The 20365-nt window shown below is 42.0% G+C and overlaps 2 protein-coding genes across 2 annotated transcripts; both read left to right on the forward strand.

Moving 5' to 3' along the window:
- Positions 1-1656: 1656 nt before the first annotated feature.
- On the forward strand, positions 1657-7197 carry pofut1 (protein O-fucosyltransferase 1). The gene is made up of 7 exons (XM_041945914.1): positions 1657-1797; positions 2271-2392; positions 3846-4028; positions 4235-4347; positions 4530-4722; positions 5525-5767; positions 6081-7197. Exons 1-7 carry the CDS (start codon positions 1659-1661, stop codon positions 6273-6275), a joined length of 1188 nt encoding a protein of 395 aa, XP_041801848.1. The 5' UTR covers positions 1657-1658; the 3' UTR covers positions 6276-7197.
- Positions 7198-7509: 312 nt separating this feature from the next.
- kif3b (kinesin family member 3B) lies at positions 7510-19969 on the forward strand. Its single transcript, XM_041946419.1, has 9 exons — positions 7510-7596; positions 9561-11068; positions 11356-11457; positions 12049-12171; positions 13269-13387; positions 13822-13938; positions 15782-15887; positions 16297-16508; positions 16739-19969. Exons 2-9 carry the CDS (start codon positions 9665-9667, stop codon positions 16842-16844), a joined length of 2289 nt encoding a protein of 762 aa, XP_041802353.1. The 5' UTR covers positions 7510-7596; positions 9561-9664; the 3' UTR covers positions 16845-19969.
- The last annotated feature ends 396 nt before the right edge of the window (positions 19970-20365 follow it).

A 20365-nucleotide genomic window follows, 5' to 3' on the forward strand; every position in this document is an offset into this window, starting at 1 on the left:
TGGCAGCTCTGCTTGTCAGTCTGCAGGAATGATAAGAAGACAAGAAGCAGACCAAGCGTTTTACTTGCTAAAGCGTTAAATATGTTGGCAAGATGTACCATTATTCAGTTTTAAAGCATGCGAGTTAGTTAGATGAATGTTGTTTGATCAGATAGAAACATTTCTTAGAGCCGGGTGTTTGGGTGGCATTGGCCCCTTTTTTTTAGTCTCTGAGCGGTCAAGTCTACTGAATGAGTATTAATGTGTGTACAGTGCCTTCAGTGCACTTGTCAGAACACTAATGACTTGAGAGGTAGAGTGACTTTTCTTCCTCAGTCTGGCTGCAGAAAATAAATTAACACCTTATGTCACAAAAAAAAAAACAAGAAACCTGACGTGTTCTCACATCCTCATTCTGTAAGCGCTGTGTCCAGTCTTCAGCAGTTCATGTCTGAGTTCAAATAAAACTCTTCACTCTTCATTCACACAATTACAAAATTACTCACATGATGCTCTTTTGGATTGTAGAAGATCAGTAGTGTCTCCTCTGTAGTGTGACTGCAGAATATTGAGGCTTTTGCTGCGACGTTTGCACAGTGTCCATACACTTGACTGTTTTATTTTTTCCCAAGTAAAAGCTTCAAGACCCTGCAAATCTATTTCTCCATTAGTTCATAGTAAGAAGCTAACTGAGTTGATCATCTATCAGTTAGCTTCTCAGTCTAAACATCGAGTGTGTGCTTGTCTGTGCTCTCACTGGTCTGGTGTGGAAGGGGCACATTTCAATGCACCAATCACATTATTTGAATCAAAATTTGATGGTGCACCGTTGAGGGGTTGTTTGTGTATATCACATACAGGTTTGTTGTGCACATTGAAAGCGGTTTTCCTCTGCATTAAGAAAAAAACTGACCAATCAGAGCTTAGTAGGCGGGATATATGGCTGGTAACCTTAATACACGAATGAAAATTGGCAACAAGAGTGGACGAGATTGACAAGTTAATAACACAATGTCAGGCTCAGTAACAGGTGTGACACAAAATGGTCATTCTGATTATCAGGCTGTACTTCTGTTGCCAGACCAATGTCAATCAAACCTGATCAACACACAGCTTAATTCCTCATTAATAATACCTAAGAATGTTTGTTCCAAACTATAACTTTGCTTATTTAATGATTAATATTCAGTGTTATAGAGAAATGCTTACAACTTGAAACCAGTTTAAGTTCAGTTTTTAAAGAGCACGCTGTCTCTCTGAGAGCCTGTACTGAGATGAAACGACTTGACACGCTTTGTCATGTCTTCAGGAAATGATCGATATAATTCCTCTGCGGCTGCACTGTTGTCACTTAATGACAAAGACCGTAAACTCTGTCCGTCTTAGACAGGAGTAGAGGGAGGGAGTAGATAGCTTTGCCGGCCGGGGCAGACAGCTGAACAGACAAGGTGGGTTAGTGATAAGGGAAGCTCTCAGGGCGCATTGATACAAAGTGCCATCTTTAACCTGGGATGTAACTTAGGCTTCCTACGGGCTCATGCTACATTCACGCGACTCTTGATCACCTCCGGTACAGCAGGCGGAAGTAGACGTTTTTCATGCGCGTTTTGAATCTTCAATAAACCCGAAGAAGAAGCGGCCCACATGCCAGTGCATTCTGGGAAATGAGATGAACAATAATGGCCGTCAAACAACAAGTATATCATGCTCCGATAGTGACACATTTTCTCTTATGCCTTCTACTCCAAACTTGCCGGACTTCTGCCGAAGACCTGAAGTGGGATGAGAATGGCTACGTTTTGTACTGCCCGTGCATGGGTAATTCATTCTTTGTAGCTGATAACTCACATGTTTGCATTCTGTTATATGAAAAGACCACAGCTAGCGAATCCAAAACTTCACCCATTCGTAAGTTGAGAGTAGCGTTTTTTTTTATCGACAAAGGTGCATATCGCCTAAATATGAAGCCAAATCTCCGTCGAGCCATTCATCAGTTCGACTTTTTAACAGCAATTCTGCTGGATCATATCTTAATAAAATTTCAACTTGGAGAACATTTGACCACTTACTAGTAGTTGACATGCAGCAATAGCTAGTTAGCAGCTAACTTAGTGGAGCTTAGGACAAAGTGGGGCTTGAGTAACGTTAAATGTAAAAACTACAGCTATGTTTGCAAATCACCCATTAAATATAGTGCATGATATAAGGAGGTAAGTCATTTACATGAACATTTCCCTCCAGTCATTCAAGTTTACCATTGAGAGTGTGAAGTGCCCAATGTTATTGTTCAGGTCGCTTTGGAAACCAGGCAGACCACTTCCTGGGATCTCTGGCCTTTGCAAAGATGCTGAACCGAACCCTGGCAGTTCCTCCCTGGATAGTGTACCGCCACCACACACCCCCTTACACCAATGTGAGTAGTCAGTGAGCTATGAGCACTGACACTGACAACCTGTCACTGATTACACAAATGTGATTATTTATAATGTAGCTGGATAGATAGCTCTTTCTTCCCCTAAAGGGAAATTGCAGTGTCATGGCGGCCAAGTCGCATAGATCACAAACACAAAGAAGGTAGGTAAAAAAACAAATACAATAATCACAATGAAGTGGAATGAAATTAAATGTGAGAACATAGACTTAAGATGGGACCATAATATTATGACCTATATGTATTAAATTTACACAGTACAATGATAGTGTCCAGTAATGTACTGTATTTCACTGCATGTCAGGGAGATATTGCTAAAAGGCTGTACAGTAAGGTGCAGGATTTTCCCTGGACATTATTCAGAGTTAACTTACTTACTCAACTGACAATGAAGATATGTATAGTGTGGGAATAATTACTGCTGTCTATCTACAGATGGGTATCTTGGGATGTCTGCAAAATCAAAACAGATAGTATTGGAAAGACTCCAAAATAATAGACATCATAAGTGAATGTAGTAAATGATTATAGAGGAGCCCCCAACAAAGAGGAGACCCTATCCCAAGTAACTTCCTGTTCCATGTAATTACTGGTTCTGACACTGGAATCATTTAAGCTATCAATATCTGCTTCATAACAGGAAAAGCACAGGTGAATATAATCACATCAGTGCACCATGCCAGTGAGCCTGCATGGACAGCACCAAGGCCCTGGAACTGGTAAACCTAAATTGAACACATCCATTGCTAATGTTATTCATTCCACCTGCTGTTTTCCTGCTATGACCTGTGAAACATCTGTGAAAAAGCCTGTATTGATGATGGATATTTCAGGACTGGATCAAGCCATCTAAAGTTGTCTGCCACTCATCCAAACATCTCCTACCTTTATCAGCCTTTTGAATATTCTTATTAATGGATAAATCTTGTTAAATTCACCATCTTACGAAGTACTCTGTACGTATCAAATCCTGATATATCTTTTGCTCTGTACCATAAAGTACCATTGATGTCCTAAAACTATTAAGATCACCTCAATGAACAACTCATTTAAAGCAGGTGTCACCCAGTGTGGGTGTGAACAAACAAACTGTACTTTATTTTGGCTCACTCCCACATACACTGTCCTGCTGCCAGTAACACTAGAACCAACCAACTCTGCAGATGAAAATAGTCCCTTTGAAATGCAACATTTACTCCTGTTTGGTTAATGTTTGCTAAACTCTACAGTACCCATCTATTTTTGCAAATCACTAAGCCTTTTTAAACATGAAAATATATTTGTTTACCAACATCTTCAGTTGGAAGTCATGGGCTTGAAGCTGAGAGCCACAGACAGACTCACACATTGTTGGTTCTGGTATTTTCATGGGATTTGTTGACAATAACAAATGAGAATTTCACTGGCTTTATCCTTTATTTTCTATCCTTTTCAGGCCCATGTTCCCTACAGTGAATTCTTCCAGCTGGAGGCCCTGTCTGCCTACCACCGTGTGGTCAGTTTGGAGGACTTCATGGAGAAGCTGGCTCCCAATTACTGGCTCTCAGGACAGAGGAACGCCTACTGCTTTGAGACTGCTGCACAGCGGAGTGCAGACAAGAAGTCCTGCCCTATGAAGGTGAGAGTCCAGTAGAGACTAAAGTATTTCTATTCATTGCTCAACCTCTTGGTCACTAAATGATGTTGATTGCAAGTGAAAACTGTGATGATGAAATGCTGCCCTCTGGTGGCCGATAGACCACCAATCATGAACCACAAGCTCATAATGATGACACTACTGTGACTGTTTCATTGCTCGCACAACAACTTGTGATTCATTTCCAGGATGGGAATCCATTTGGTCCATTCTGGGACTATGTTGGTGTGGAATTTGACAAGTCTGTCTTGTTTGGTGGTATTTCTTTTAGTACCTACCACCAAGCTCAGTGGATGAAGAAGTGAGTGGATGTTTGTCTCACAAAACCATAGATACATTTAAGATTAACAAAGACAACAGAGTACATAAAGAATACAATGTGTTTATTCGGAACATTGTTAGCCTTGACTAACTGATGAGGTTTCCATTGACTTTTAATGACAAGCTGTTAACAAGCAGATCCTACTTAAACTGTTGGAATAGGTTCCATCCCTCTGAGCACCCTGTCCTGGCACTGCCCGGTGCTCCCGCCCAGTTCCCAGTGACAGAGGAGCACGTAGGCCTGCAGCGCTACATGGTGTGGTCAGACAAGATGGTAAAGGAGGGAGAAGAGCACATTGCTGCCCTGCTGACCAGGCCATACGTGAGCATCCACCTGAGGATTGGCATTGACTGGGTGAGATGCTTCACAACGTGTAAGCTAGACATTCACATCTGTTCATGTATAGATATTATAGACATAATGTTTTCAGTTTTCTCCAGGAAATGAAATCAGCTTAGTCACTCAGTTCATACCTGTATACCTTCATTTTACCAAATGATGTCATATGATGTTGTTATCTACAAATCCTACCCGTTGTTTAGTGACATCTGCCTCATAGTGTGAAGCCTGTGTTATGTTACAATAAAATTTTACCTTGATTAAAGCTTTACCCCTAGCACAAATAACTCCTTGTGGTTGAAAATGTCATACATTCAGTGCCTACCTAAAAATAGATCTTTTCAAGGCGGAGGCTGTTGATATTCTATATTGTTCTTATTGTCAACAAATCCCATGAAAAAATCCAGCTGTCAATATTTTATGACTTACCCTACCCCCTACCCTGTCTGTGACAAGCCCATCAGTTCCTAATGAAGATGTAAATCTTTTAAAACAGCACACAAACAAAAGAGTTTTGTTCTTAAAAAAGGCTCAGTAATTTCCTAAAACAGCTTCCATTGAAGTTAAAATAAACCAAGACAGTGTGTTCAAGACAATGAAGAAACATGCCACCCAGCGTAAGGGTGTGGCTCAACTCTGGAACAGAGGAATACGATATAGATTTGTTCATATTAAGAAAAACAGATATATCCTCTTATTCAATTCGATCAATCCGTTCTGATCCATGGTAGATTTTGGGTGACAGTAGTACTAGGTTGCCTCTCATCCCGTTCATCATCTAGTCACATCTGAATTCTTTTTTTATCCACTTTTACAGCAAAATGCCTGCAAAATGCTGAAGAGTGGCGACACAGGGCCTCACTTCATGGCCTCTCCTCAGTGTGTTGGCTACAACCGCCAGACAGCTTTGCCTCTCACCATGACCATGTGCCTCCCTGACCTGACAGAGATCCGTAGAGCTGTCAAGCTGTGGGTGAAGAAGACCTCTTCCCGCTCTGTCTACATTGCCACTGACTCCGAATCTCACAGCAGGGATATTGAAAAGCTGTTCAAGGGCAAGGTAGGTTTGTCGTAAAGACTCTGGAATGCATAGACAAATATGTCACAAATATGTCAGAAGTTCCGGCTACTTTGAGTGGAAACATGGCTTGTGGCCGTAGCCCAAACTACCCTGAACTTTTAGTCCCAAGAACTACTTTTGAAGAAACTAAAAGGTTCCTTGAACTTTTTTTCACACATCATTTTTGTCTGATATGAAAAATCTGCTGGCCAGGAAGTGTTTTTCACACCATTTGTGGCATTTTGGAAATTGAGAAATACTCTGGTTTGCATAAACTGGGTGTTTATTTGTGTATTTTGTTCTGGCCCTTTAGGTGAAAGTGGTGAGTCTTCAGCCAGACTCAGCCCAGATGGACCTGTACATCTTAGGTCGAGCCGACCACTTCATTGGCAACTGTGTCTCATCCTTTTCTGCTTTTGTGAAGAGAGAACGGGATGTTCATGGCCTTCCATCTTCCTTTTTTGGCATGGACAAGCCTGGAAAATTAAATCCCAAAGAAGAACTCTGAGCACAAGAGTCATGTGGTTGTCCTCTGGCCACGAATGCTGGGTGACTGTCATGAGGAGGCAAGAGAGTATGTGGAGGGCACAGAACATTTATATGTGACGTGATGGTTCACAGTGTGTGAAGGCCAGTCCTTTCTTTAGAATGGCCTTTAATCTGTGACAAAGGGCTTATCAGATAGGATGTAGCAGGTCAGTAATGTAATGTTTGTGAAATGATATGAAATGGACACAGCTGCCACAAAGAAACACTTTATTTCTGTCTGTTTCCTGCTTTACAACTCAGTATCTCAAGATTTGCCTGTTTTTGTCTACTATGCAGTAAACCAGTTTTTGCTTCCCTAACATTTCCTTTAGCACCTGCCACATTTTGTAGCTGTAACTATGTTTTGCAATCCAGACATGTCAGCGGGACCTCTGCTTCCCTCAGTGAACTCTGGGTAAGACTGGTTGCAGTGTCAGTGTTCATGCTCTCCCTCTCTCTTTTACACTCTTGTCTCTTTCTCCAAACCTTTCCATCCCTCCATGCCTTTCAGGTTGGTATTTCCTTTCCTCTCTGCCCTCCATTCCAAGGAGAGCACAGTAACTGATCCTCCTGTGCATACTAATTATAGGGAGGCAGACAGTGTTTCCACCTCTCATTTTACCAGGACCAAAACTGATGAAATGTCTGGAACCCTGTGCTAATTGTTGTGGTGACTGAATTGTCATTCAGTGAATGTGAACACAGATGTTTCAGGGATGTTTCGGGGAGACAGAAGAGTTGATTTGCACTGGTTGAATTGATTAGATGAAAATGGGGATGTGTGGTAAGCTAACCGTGTTCCTCAGTGTGAAAGCAGTGAATGCAATGATTTTGAAGTAATATGTTTTCTATAATTATTTTCATCAATAAAGTGATGCACACTTATTTTTAAAGAACCATCAGCCTTAGTCTGTTTACCTCCCTCACTGGAAGCTTAACTGTGAGTACAGTTGAATCAGCTGAGATACTAAGCTATGTTGGACAACCTTCTTGAGACTTGGTTGCCAGATATGCCAGGACACATTGAATTTGTATTCTTCATAATGCATGTATGAAGGCTTGTAACCTCGTTATTCATAGTTGAATTAGTATATTTTTGATTTTTGTTGGACTGCATATTTAACTGTAACGCACATGCTCACTCAGAATCACAATAACAAATGGGTTGGTTTCCTGTGACACGCAGCTCTTTCGAGGGTTACAGTGCTTGAATCTGGCAACTAACAATCCCGGACCGTTGCGGGGATGAACAGCGGCTAATGGCTGACTGGGAGTTTTGTATTAGCTAACGTCCGCCACAGGTAAATCTTAAACGGCGTTTATGTGTGTCTGGGGGAGAGCTGTGCTTACATTCCATGGTTGTGTGTGTCTAAGGTGATATTTATTTTTGTATGGAAAAATGTTGCATTGATTTATGCCCTCACCACTATTGTTAGCCAGTTAATGCTACCAGACTTGTAGCTTAGGTTACCAGTGTGTTTGTCGTTGCTAGGCCGGTCACGGGTCTCGTTATGGGCTGCATTTTGCAAAAGCTAACGTTGGTTAGCTGACCCGCTATTTTAGCGAATTGTTGCTAACAGTAATAGAGCAGCTAGCTAACCGTAAAACACAGTTCATCAAAATGTTACGGCTGTCACTTAGCAGCCTGGAATTCCAACGTTGACTTAGGCGAGGTCGGTTAATCAAGAAGTTCATAGTTGCCGGTTAACAGGCTAAATTTTGTTAGCTAAACTGGGGTAACGCTCGTGGCATCGGAATATTAACAGTAAGAGTAACGTATACTTTAAATTCTGTTTCTTATCATTGTGAAAATAACGTAGCAAAAAGGTTATTAATTTTCACCAATTGTTCTGTTATGTGTTTTCTGACATATGGAAAAATGTCATTACGCTTAAATAGTGTCTCCACGTACAAGAAGTTCAGTGAAGATCATGGAATGTTGAATGGTAGCACAGGTGTTAGGGTAGCTAACAGCTAACGTCAACGTTACCTGTGCTAGTCTGCCAATAGATTTGTTTAATTGATCTTAAAACAGTCCAAGGGCGTAGGTTTCGTTTCAGCCATCGGGGGGGGGGGGGGCACGTTTCAAGCGGGGCATCTATCGGTTTTCCAACCTTGTATTAGATTAAACCACGCCCACCGTGGTTTTCGTATGAGGAAAGCCTCCACTGCTGTGTTCCCACAAAATCACACTCTTGATGGCAGGTACCAGGCTGCTGAGCGTACCCGCAGTCACCATCTACCCTGGTCTGCCTTCAAAACAAACGCTGCCATGCTGCCGCAGCGCTGTCTTGGCTATCACAGCCCACCCTGTGAGCACCGGGCCTTGTTCGCTCTGCCTAGCCCAGAGATGGCTGCAGAGGTTGGTGTGTTTACCAGGGAAACTACAGCTCACAATCGGTTGAATTAGCACTGCGACTGGCTGTTTGTTTTATGAATCAACTGCAAGAAAAACACAGACGCAATCAGAGAATACAGCCTCTATGCTTTCTCCAAACTGTTAGGAATCATAGTCCTTCACAATTAACTTTTCCCATGATTCAACACTGATAAGCAAGCGTGACCTGCGTGAGTGCAGTTTCCATGGGAACACAGCCATTGAGGCATTCATGATTCATGAAACCATTGCAGTGGTTTTATCTAAATCGGGTTGAAAAATGACACCACTGGGGTCCTTCTCCAAGAAATTTTAAGCATCACAAAAGTAACTTAGTATAAGTAAACTCCGGTGCATTTTCTGCACCAAGTTGTGTTGGAAATGTATGTAAAGGTAAACACAAAATTCGCGCACCATTCAAAATATAATGGAATGTAATGCAGGAAGGCTCTCAGGCATTCCACATTGCTTCCAAATATTTTTTCTGTAGATCAGCTCTTCGCATCATTTTCTGTCTAACGTCATCTCTGCTGAGTCAACACATGTAGGAATGTTTTTTTTTGTGTGTGTTTTGTTTGGGGAAGTAATCTCCTTAAATGTGCATGTGGCACCTATTCGCGTCAGTAATGAATAAATTATCTTAAAATCATTTATAACCCCCTGGACATCCGTAACTTGTATGTGTTTCAGCAAGATTTTCAGCTCACGTTAAAAATGCACCTGTTCCAAATATTAAGGGGGACAGGAATGGCCCCCAAATCCATGCATATGAATGAGTCTTCACGTTTGTTTGTAAAAATGTGTGTGATGCATCAACCATCAAGAATTTCAATCACCATGAACATTGTCATTGCAGGCACTAATCATTGAATGTGTCTTCTCCAACAGCCTCTGATGTGGGCATTTGTAGTGGTGCAGTGTTCCTGAAGTTGAAGTTGGAAGACAGAGCATATAAAGTGCCAAGCCGTGTGGATTGGCAGCCGCTCTGCAACATGTCCAAGAGCAAGAGCTCTGAGTCAGTGAAGGTGGTTGTCCGTTGTCGCCCTATGAATGAAAAAGAGTGTGCAGCCAAGTTTGAGAGGGTGGTTTCTGTCGATGTCAAATTGGGCCAAATTATTGTCAGGAACCCCAGGGAAGCTTCAGCCAGTGAACTCCCCAAAGTCTTCACCTTTGATTCAGTCTACGACTGGAACTCCAAACAAATCGATCTGTATGATGAAACCTTTAGACCCCTGGTGGATTCAGTTCTTCTTGGGTTCAATGGGACCATTTTCGCCTATGGGCAGACGGGTACGGGGAAAACATACACTATGGAGGGGGTAAGAAATGATCCAGAGAGAAGAGGAGTGATCCCTAACTCCTTTGAGCATATTTTCACTCACATTTCACGGTCCCAGAATCAGCAGTACCTGGTGAGAGCATCATATCTGGAGATTTACCAAGAGGAGATCAGAGACTTGCTCTCCAAGGACCAGTCACGTCGTCTGGAGCTCAGGGAGAGGCCTGACACGGGTGTGTATGTTAAAGACCTTTCATCATTTGTCACCAAGAGTGTGCGGGAGATCGAACATGTCATGAATGTGGGCAACCAGAATCGTTCAGTGGGTGCCACTAACATGAATGAACACAGCTCCCGTTCCCACGCCATTTTTGTCATCACTGTGGAATGCAGCGAGTTGGGTGTGGATGGGGAGAACCATATCAGAGTTGGCAAACTGAACCTGGTAGATTTAGCCGGTAGTGAAAGGCAGGCCAAGACTGGTGCTCAGGGGGAGAGGCTTAAAGAAGCTACAAAGATCAATCTGTCGCTTTCTGCTCTGGGGAATGTCATATCAGCTCTGGTGGATGGCAGGAGCAGCCACATCCCCTACCGAGATTCAAAACTCACCCGTCTCCTGCAGGACTCTCTCGGGGGCAATGCCCGCACTGTCATGGTTGCCAACATTGGGCCAGCATCTTACAATGTGGAGGAGACCTTGACAACACTGCGCTACTCCAACAGGGCAAAGAACATCAAGAATAAACCACGCATCAATGAGGACCCCAAGGATGCCCTTCTCAGGGAGTTTCAGGAGGAGATTGCGAGGCTGAAGGCACAGCTGCAAAAGCGCTCAGGTAAGAAGAAAAGGAGGAGGCAGAGGAGGCGGGTCGGGGAAGGGAGTGATGCTGAGGATCTGGAAGAAGGAGAAACAGAGGACGATGATGAAGATGGGGAAGACAAAGGGGATTACTGGCGGGAGCAGCAGGAGAAGTTGGAGAGGGAGAGAAAGGCTATCATGGAGGATCACAGTCTGGTGGCTGATGAGAAGGTTCGACTGCTTAAAGAGAAAGAGAAGAAAATGGAAGATTTGAAGAAGGAAAGGGAGGCTGGAGAGATGCTTGCAGCCAAAGTGAAGGTAAGCAGCTTTTGTGTGTCTCTGTACATCGGTATGTATGACATGAAGAGAAGATATGGTAAAGACTCAAATGTCAGATATTAGTTGATTGTATTCAACAAATGAATTGTTGGTCCTCAAATGCAAACACAAACCAGTGGACTTTCTCATAAGTCAATAGATCATGTTGTTCTGGACAAATTCATACAACCCAGCTGGTGAAATGTATTGGAGTCGATCGAAACTGCTTTTCTCCCCTATGTGACTTGAAGTGGTTTGATTCTTCCTTTCTTTTATTTTCTGTCAAGGCAATGGAGAGTAAGCTTCTAGTAGGGGGGAAGAATATCGTGGATCACACCAATGAGCAACAGAGAATGCTGGAGCAAAAGAGGCAGGAAATCGCTGAACAGGTATACCAAACACCTGAAAAACTAACTCTACTCTCGATTTGAGTGATAAGTCACAAGACAAAAAAAATTTGATCACAGGTTCAAGATGCTTTAGCAGGATTCAGACATGTTTTATTTTATTGTAGTTTAAAACCAGGGCCACTTTAAACTAGTACAGCACACAGCCACTGATTGTATTATCAGTGCCATAAGAGTCATTTAATGAGTTTCATGTTAAATGAAAGGAGATAGACAAAATAGAATGTATGGAAGACAAAACATTGTGAAATACTGAAGTAATGTGGTAATAAAATATCAGAAGTGTGTAGTTGCCTTTAATTGAATGTATTTATCACAAAACGAACCATAATTCTCTACCATCTGTTTACTTTAACAATCAGATGGAGGACATCAGCACATTATTGCACAGTCTATTCTCCACAGTCCTCCACTTTGCATTGTGCTCCTATTTGTCTTGTAGAAGGGCGTTTTTTGTGATGATAGATATTTTCTGTACACTGCCTCAATTTCAATTAGTGACATCTGTGTAGCCTCATTACACACAGTTACTTTGTTTTATATTTCTGAATGTATGCTTTTGTGTGCTTCCAGAAACGGCGAGAGCGGGAAATGCAGCAGCAGGTTGAGAATCGTGACGAAGAAACTCTGGAGCTGAAGGAGACCTACAGCTCTCTGCAGCAGGAGGTCGACATCAAAACCAAGAAGCTGAAAAAGGTAGCGGCTGCAACATTAGACACAATCATCTCTAATTAAAATAGCACAGACAACTAATGGAGGCTGGTTGGGGAGATGAGGCGGCAAAATCCAAAATCTGTAAAGTTAGTGCAGAACTGAAGTTTATCTTTATAGATTGACAAGAAGACTGTGGACATATAAAACCTTTTTTCTTGTGTTTCTAGAGTAATGTGTTTGTGCAGAACATCTGATTAATCTTAATCATCCTCAGCCCATTTATAGATTTTATTTCATCATTCAGATATAACAATACAACATAATAGGTGGTTTACATTTTAAAGCATTTTGTGGACATGTCAAACATTCGGGATATAGTTTAAATACTCTGTTAATACATTCACTCCTAATTCTTGATTCTTGATTGTACACTGTTTTGTCTCCATAATATGTAATTATTGTTTATCAATATTGCAGGATTTGTTTTGGCCTTGGTGCCTTACATTTTAGATGTGATGCCCCAACAAATTAATATTAATTCAAAAGTGATTTAATTCCAGTCCTGCGCAAAAATCATCCACATGACAAAACTTCATTATCCATTATCAATGTCTAGTCCTGCACTGAGTTTGTTAAGTTTGCTTTTTAATGTTCCACAATGCAGATGTTTTGATCTTTTGTTAGTGTTCGTAATGTGTCGGCTCAGAACATGGTGGTATATGTTGATAATTGTCATTTTTGTGCAGGTTTACAGTTTTAACCATTAGCGACGTGGCTGTCAAATGTTTGTAGACACCAGCTGTATTTCACAGCTGTGATTTGAGTTCTTTTCCACTGCTGAATTTTACATTCCAGTACAGTAGACTGCGTTTGTCTGAGTAATGAGTTCAATGGAATTTCAGTAATTGTAATTACAATATTTAATTGTTTCTTGCTACTGCCAAAAGTAGTGGAACGTAACATTGTAGTAAGTAGGTCAGGTACTATTTCACATCAGGTAAGAGTACACCGTTGGCTTGGTTTCCCTGCTTGGATAGTCCATTGTGCCTCATGACAGTCTGTCTAAGCCAAATTCGAGGCTCAATATTCCAAAAGTCCTTCATCGAGATAACCCTGGTTTCCTCTTCTCTGTCCTCTAGCTGTTTGCCAAGCTGCAGGCAGTGAAGGCAGAAATCCATGACATCCAGGAGGCACACATCAACGACCGCCAGGAGCTGGAACAGACCCAGAACGAGCTCACCAGGGACCTCAAACTCAAGTATGGAGCCTGCATATCATACAGTTGGCTTGGCAGGAAGACATTGATCAGTGTTATATCTATTATGACCACCATCTGTCCCTGGCAGAGTAGGGAACATACAGTGCAACCATGTCATCTGATTTTAAACGCAAACCCTGACACAATGGAATAATTAAGATTTTTGCTTACTTTTATGCAAAGGGCTATGAAAAGTATCTATGTGCACTGCACTCACAGACTTGATATTACAGACTATATTACAACATAATTGTTACATAATGCATAAGAAGGAGAAAATGGTTTTCCATTTGCACTGTTGCATTTCTATGATCGAAGGGGATCGTTACTTCTGTTCTGGCCAGATTCCTCTTCAATATATTTATGTGCAATTAATAATGAATATGAAATGAATCAGGTACATTATTTTAAAACCACACCATTGTTTTTTTCAGGCATCTTATCATCGAGAACTTCATTCCATTAGAGGAGAAGAACAAAATAGTCAACAGGGCTTACTTTGACGAGGAGGATGAATACTGGAAAATGAAGCCCATCACACGTATAGAGGAGTAAGTAACAGAACATGAATTACATTGTTTTTGTCTTCAACTGGTTAGATGTGTTCCATCTTGAGCATACATGTTTGTAGAAGCTTTCAAAATGTGGAGCAGCTTGTATAATCAATTAAATCCTTATTTGTTAAAATCAAATACTTCTAGGCAAAATGTAGAATAATTTGCAGCTGTTTTGTTGAAAGAATGTTTGTGATGTAAACAGCAGGGGAATCAAACCTGCACCATTTGTCTTGTGTTTCACATGTTTAAAGAGTATAGGAATATCTACTCCCCTAATTTCCCTGCCAATCGTGTTGGTTTGTTAGCGTGTCAACAACATGCTTTCAGTTAGTCTGTTCAGTCAACAGAGCAGTACAAAGAGGTCCCAAGCAGCAACGCAGCAAGTCTACAGTACAGTAGGTCTTGAAAGACAACTGAAATGCATAATGTAATCTCTCTAACCCTCGGCTTGCTCTATTTATGTCAGTGTGTGGATGTGTGGTGTGTGCGGGGTAGACAGAGAGATGCCGGTCACTGCAGGAGAGGAGGTTCTCTTGCAATAAGATTAGCTGGATGGCGAAAACAGTGCTAGTAGTACCTGAAAAGTAATTGGAATCCAAAAATAACTATTGACCATGCCAAAAGACTTTACTGGCAGAGAGATACAGTGATTGTCAGGTTGCTCCCATCCTTAAAATTTCTAAGACAGCGGTTCATAAGAACAGGGTCAAGAAGCAGACGTTGGGGACAACAAAGCTGCAGAGAGGCAGAGGGCGAAAACAACTCTCCACTGACTGGGATGATCGTCAGTTCATTCAAATGTCACTCAGCAACCGCAAGATGACATCAAGTGAGCTACAAAAAGAATGGCCAATGGCAGCTGGGGTGAAGTGCACGGAGAGAACGGTTCGAAACAGGCTCCTATGGCAGGGCTCAAGTCATGTAGAGCTAGAAAAAAGCCCTTCATCTATGAGAAGCAAAGAAGAGCCAGACTGAGGATTGGACCATAGAGGACTGGAGGCGGGTCATCTTCTCTGATGAGTCCAATTTTCCGCTCTGCCCAACACCTGGTCTTCTAATGGTTAGATGGAGACCTGGACAGGCCTACAAGCCACGGTGTCTCGTGCCCACTGTGAAATTTGGTGGAGGATCAGTGACGATCTGGGGGTGCTTCAGCAAGGCTGGAATCGGGCTGATTCGTCTTTGTGAAGGACGCATGAATCAAGCCTCATACAAGGTTATCCTGGAAGAAAACTTGTCTTCCCTCTGCTCTGACAATGCTCCCCAACTCTGAGGACTGGCTTTTCCAGCAGGACAATGCTCCATGCCACACAGCCAGGTCCATTGAGGTGTGGATCAAGGACCAGCCCAATCCCCAGACCTGAACCCCATTGAAAACCTCTGGAATGTGATCAAGAGGAAGATGGATGGTCACAAGCTATGAAACAAAGCTGAGCTGGTTGAATTTTTGCACCAGCAGTGGCATAAAGTCACCCAACAGCAATATGAAAGATTGGTGGAGAGCATGACAAGACACACGAAGGCTGTGCTTGAAACTCAAGGTTATTCCACCAAATATTGATTCCTGAATCTTCCTGAGTTTAAACATTAGTATTGTGCTGTCTAAAAATGAATATGAACATTTTTTCTTTTCAGTATTTGAGTCTGAAAACACTGCATCTTTTTTGTTATTTTGACCATCTGTCATTTTCTGCAAAGAAATGCTCTAAATGACAATATTTTTATATTGTCAGAACAGTTCATAGCTGTATTGGCTAATACATCACGGCAGGTGTCGAACAGCGAATTTTCCCATAATGCTGTATTCACTGTTTCACTCCCTGTGTGTCTGCTCCAGTGACCAGCAGATGATGACCAGGCCTTTGTCCGCGGTCGGCTACAGGAGGCCTCTCAGTCACCATGCTCGCATATCCATGATGATGAGGCCTGACATGAGATACAAAGTGAGCTGCCCGTCTTCTCGCCTTTTTCACTGATGAGCGTATTTACACATAAACCACATCCTCTTTTACTGACTGCACCAAATGGGTTGATCTTAGATGTAGCGATAACACCTTATACAAAACCAAATAATGCAATGCTGTATTAACAGCGTAGCTATGTGTGAATCAAATACAAAAATTCAGTAAATGCATATTAACATGGATTAAACAAAAATTATAAGATGCACTGGAATCCAGAATATTATGCCATTTAAACAATTTTCCCAATTGTGCTGGTGTCAACATGCAAGATTTTTGAATGCAGTACATGCATTTTATATGCTAGTGCCTTTTGGCATTATATTTGTATAAAATGTACCTGGATTGACTTGTTTGTCAGATGAGTGAGCTTGTGTTCTGTTCTCCCCAGGCTGAAAACATCATGATGCTGGACATGGACCTTCCAGCTCGGACCACTAAAGAGTATCAGGAGCCGGTTATCGCCCCAAAGGTGGCAGCGGCTCTGGAGGACGCTCTGAGGGATGAGGATGAGATCCAGGTAGATGCCTCAGGTTTTCACAGCAACTTGGGACCAACCCCGCCTGCCAGCACCAGCGGCAGCCTCAAGAAACCAAAGTCAGGGTAAGGCAAAGTCTAAATCACTGCTGCCGCCTGTCGCTCTCCTCCAGCTGTCAGGACCACAAGTCGTATTCATTTTGTGACATTTACTGTGGTTAGACTGGTGCTTGCATTATTTGCATTCGGTCAGGAAGCAAAGAATGAAATGAAAATGTAACCTCAAAATGTGAAGGCTCATAACCTATTGCTGGCATTCCTAAAATCTGTTTAACCCTCTGCCGTTGCTTTCTCAGTCGACCAAGAACGGGCAAAAAGTCGAGCACCCCGACCTCGCCATTCAGCCCCTCCAGTCCAGGATCCCCGCTTTACCCACAATCCCGCGGCCTGGTGCCCAAGTGACAATTTCTATCTCTAATATCATCACAAACCTCTCTTGTGCACCTTGCCACTTTGGGACTCAACTTTGAGAGAAATTGTTTTGTTCTGTCCGAGTTCGTTTTTTTGTTTGTTTTTTTTTTTTTTTAGAAACTTGGGTCTGCAAACGATAGAGAAAACTTTAAGATTAATGCTGCTTTGTAGGTTTTAACTGTATTCACACCACTATTAGCTGTTGTCATGAGCTTTTCTTCTTGGACAATTGAAACCCCTCATCCTGACAGTGAGTCAACACAACACCAGGACAGCAGCCACGCATGAAGCCTCACGTCACTCTACACTGCTGTTATCTTTCCCTACATTTGGCTACATGCCACCGATGTCTTAAATGTACTCAATGTCACAATGTTCTTAATGTACAGAAAAAATGAAGGTGGGCTGAGAACCCCTTCTTGATGGACTGCAGTATCTTCAATGCACTTCTTCCTAGATCTTTACTTGTGTGTCGTAGTCCTCTCGCGTACTTTAAGTGTGGACATTGGGGATGGGGGGTCAGTTGATGTAAAGACACAGGGTGTGTGTGCGTGCGTGTGTGCGTGCGTGTGTGTGTTGTACGTCAGGCCCCATATGTGTATCTTTACAAACATTGAACTTCTGGTAATGTTAGAATGGAGCTTTAAGTCTTTTTCTGTGTGTGTTGTTCTGTTTTAAATGAATACTTCAACATTTTGAGAAATTCGATTATTTGCTTTGACAGTTAAATGAGAAGATTAATACCACTCTCGTGTTATTGCTAAATATGAAGCTAGATGCATTTAGCTTATCTTAGTTAGCAGTCTCCACTGGCAACCTCATGGTGACGGCAAGACCCCGTTAAGGGCTGGCCAAGAAGTATCTACAGCATGCAAGTCCCCCAAACACCACAACGTGTTGTTTCACATTCCTGTTTGTTGTGGATTAAACAAGATGAATTGTGCTAATTACTCACACTTACTTGCTAGGTGGATGGACAGTGCTAGGCTAACTTCTAGCCCCTGCTTCCAGTCCACTAGGCTACGCTAATCACCTGCTAGCTCTTGGTTCATATTTAGTGTCCAGACAGAGTAAAAAAGAAGTCCTAAAATGTTGAAGTATTCTGTAAATGTAGTATGATTGTAAATGCACAGGCCAGAAAGTAAAGCACACTACAGACTTGGCCTCTGCCACAAGTTGCTGTAATCAGTAGATGCTGGTCTTCCTGGAGCACACGAGATGGAGGTGGGGAACGATGGGAGAGAGCTCAACGCATTTATACAAACAACCACTATGGACACATTCTAGGTTGCATGACATAGCAGTTTTCCACCAGACATCTGAGCAGGAGATAAATGCTAACCACACCCTGGGTCACTTCAGTTGAGTTACTTTCCTGGACTGTGCCTCAGATTCTTCAGGGTTCCACGATGCCTTAACCTGTGTCCTTTAATCTCAGCTCCTTCATTTTACACACACGTTCTTCTTGACCAGTTTCTATTATCATGGTATCCAGCTGTTCAAACTGGGAATTGTTGTTAGCGCGGTCCTGACGTCCCTGTCAGAATGGGGTGCACTCACAGAGAGGCAGAGTGTTCGGCCACAGTTGTCACCTCAGCCCTAGGTTTCAGGCAAGGGCCAGGAAAGCAAGTCAAGCAGAGGGTGACGTGTCCACCTTCTGTTTTTTTGGTTTTTGTTTTTTATATATACCTCATCTACATTTGTATTGGTTTGCGTGGTCCTTGGAAAGAACTGATTGGTCTAACCGAACACTAAATAAAAGCCCAGGGGAGTGCTGAGCTCTTCACAGTACTGTGATGGTGCCACATAACTCAGTCAATACACACTCCGGACTTGAATGGACGAACCGTTCCATATGTATGCATCCAGATGAATAATATGCAGTTTTAACCTCCATGGTTCAGCCTGCCTCTCTGCTGCTCTCTGTTCCCCATACTCTTAACTGTGAGGGGTGTGCTGTCCGCTCGCTGCTACTGTGTAGGGTTTTACAACCCACTGTGACATTTCAGCAGGCCTGGGTTAAATGGCAAATGAAATCCTCTCAAGTACTCGTGATGTGTGCAGTTGATTGTCTGTTTCACGGCCATCAACCATTAAGCCCATCTCAGTTGTTCAGACTACTTGCTGTTTGACCCAAGCCTGCAGACTTTATGTACTTCTGTAACAATGATTATAGATTTGTTGGTAGGCAATCCTCAGTCACTTTTGCAGATATATTAAAAAAAAAAAAAAAAAAAAATCAAAAATGGGTTTCCATATTGAAAAAATCTAACTTATTATAATCTTCATTTTTATATACAGATGTATACATTTTTATTCATTTTCTTCTTCAGTAGATTGTTTTATTTTTTTGAGCTTTGTAATTTAATGTTGAAATTTTATTTCTTTGCGTCATACATGTAATATGTGTCTTCTTTTTTATTCAGCAAGGTACAGGCTCTGTGTGTGTGTGTGTGTGTGTGTGTGTGTGTGTGTGTGTGTGTGTGTGTGTGTGTGTGTGTGTGTGTGTGTGTGTGTGTGTGTGTGTGTGTGTGTGTGTGTGCGCGCGCGCGCGCATGTGTGCGTGTGTTGGTTTGTTTGTTAGTTTGTATACACTTAAAAATTCTTCTGTCGATTCTCCACATGGAAGATGAAAGCATGGATCAACTGTTGCACATTGTTGATTTGGAGGAGTGTGGAGACTGCTTATAGAGTTAAATGGGAGATTGATCAAGTCACAGTTGAGTATTTACACGTTCACTGTACTTTTAACCTCGTAAACACAAGCAAAGTCTTTAGAATAAGGATGAATTATTGTAACTAACATTGCAATGCTGTACACCTGCCGCATGAATTTAGCAAGCTTCAGTTCTATGTTTGGTTGTGTGAGTATTCATCATTCATAGGAATTTGGTAAGCAAAATGTGAATGTCTTAATTTAATTGAAACCCTTTGCATCTGTATCCCATAGCTACATCACTGGATCCAAACTTCATATCGAAGACTTTTGTGACCAACTTTTATGTGCTGGTGTTGTTTTTCTAGCCAAATGATGATCATGCTGGTGCACTTCTGTCTGTGGCTGGCTGTCTTTTACTTTAGTTTCTTTTGATTATTAAAGACAATTCAATTACATATATTTTGGGTTGTAATATTTTGTTAGAAAATAATTTGTATTTATCTTAAATGGACCGAGCCGTCTCTAGCACTCTGAAGTATGTTAGGCCCAGAAGATTCCCAGGGTGCACTATGGGAACAAGACCTTTTTAGAGAAGCCTTATCTAATCTAATCTAATCTAATCTAATCATGCAGTTTCTTTCCAGAAGGTCAGCTGCGGTAAAAACTCCAGAGACATGGCCTGTGTATGGTCATCATGTTTTATTGATCTAGTTCAGGTTCAGACGGCTGAGCAACATGTAAATGCATACACCCAAGTCATCTCTTAGGTCATGCTGATGCCCTTGTCCTCTGCTCGTGTACAATTAATGCCTACTCAGGTTACAGGCCATCCCATGATATGAGAGAGCGACAA

The sequence above is a fragment of the Chelmon rostratus genome, chromosome 10 (assembly GCF_017976325.1).
Source record: "Chelmon rostratus isolate fCheRos1 chromosome 10, fCheRos1.pri, whole genome shotgun sequence".
NCBI lineage: Eukaryota > Metazoa > Chordata > Actinopteri > Chaetodontiformes > Chaetodontidae > Chelmon > Chelmon rostratus.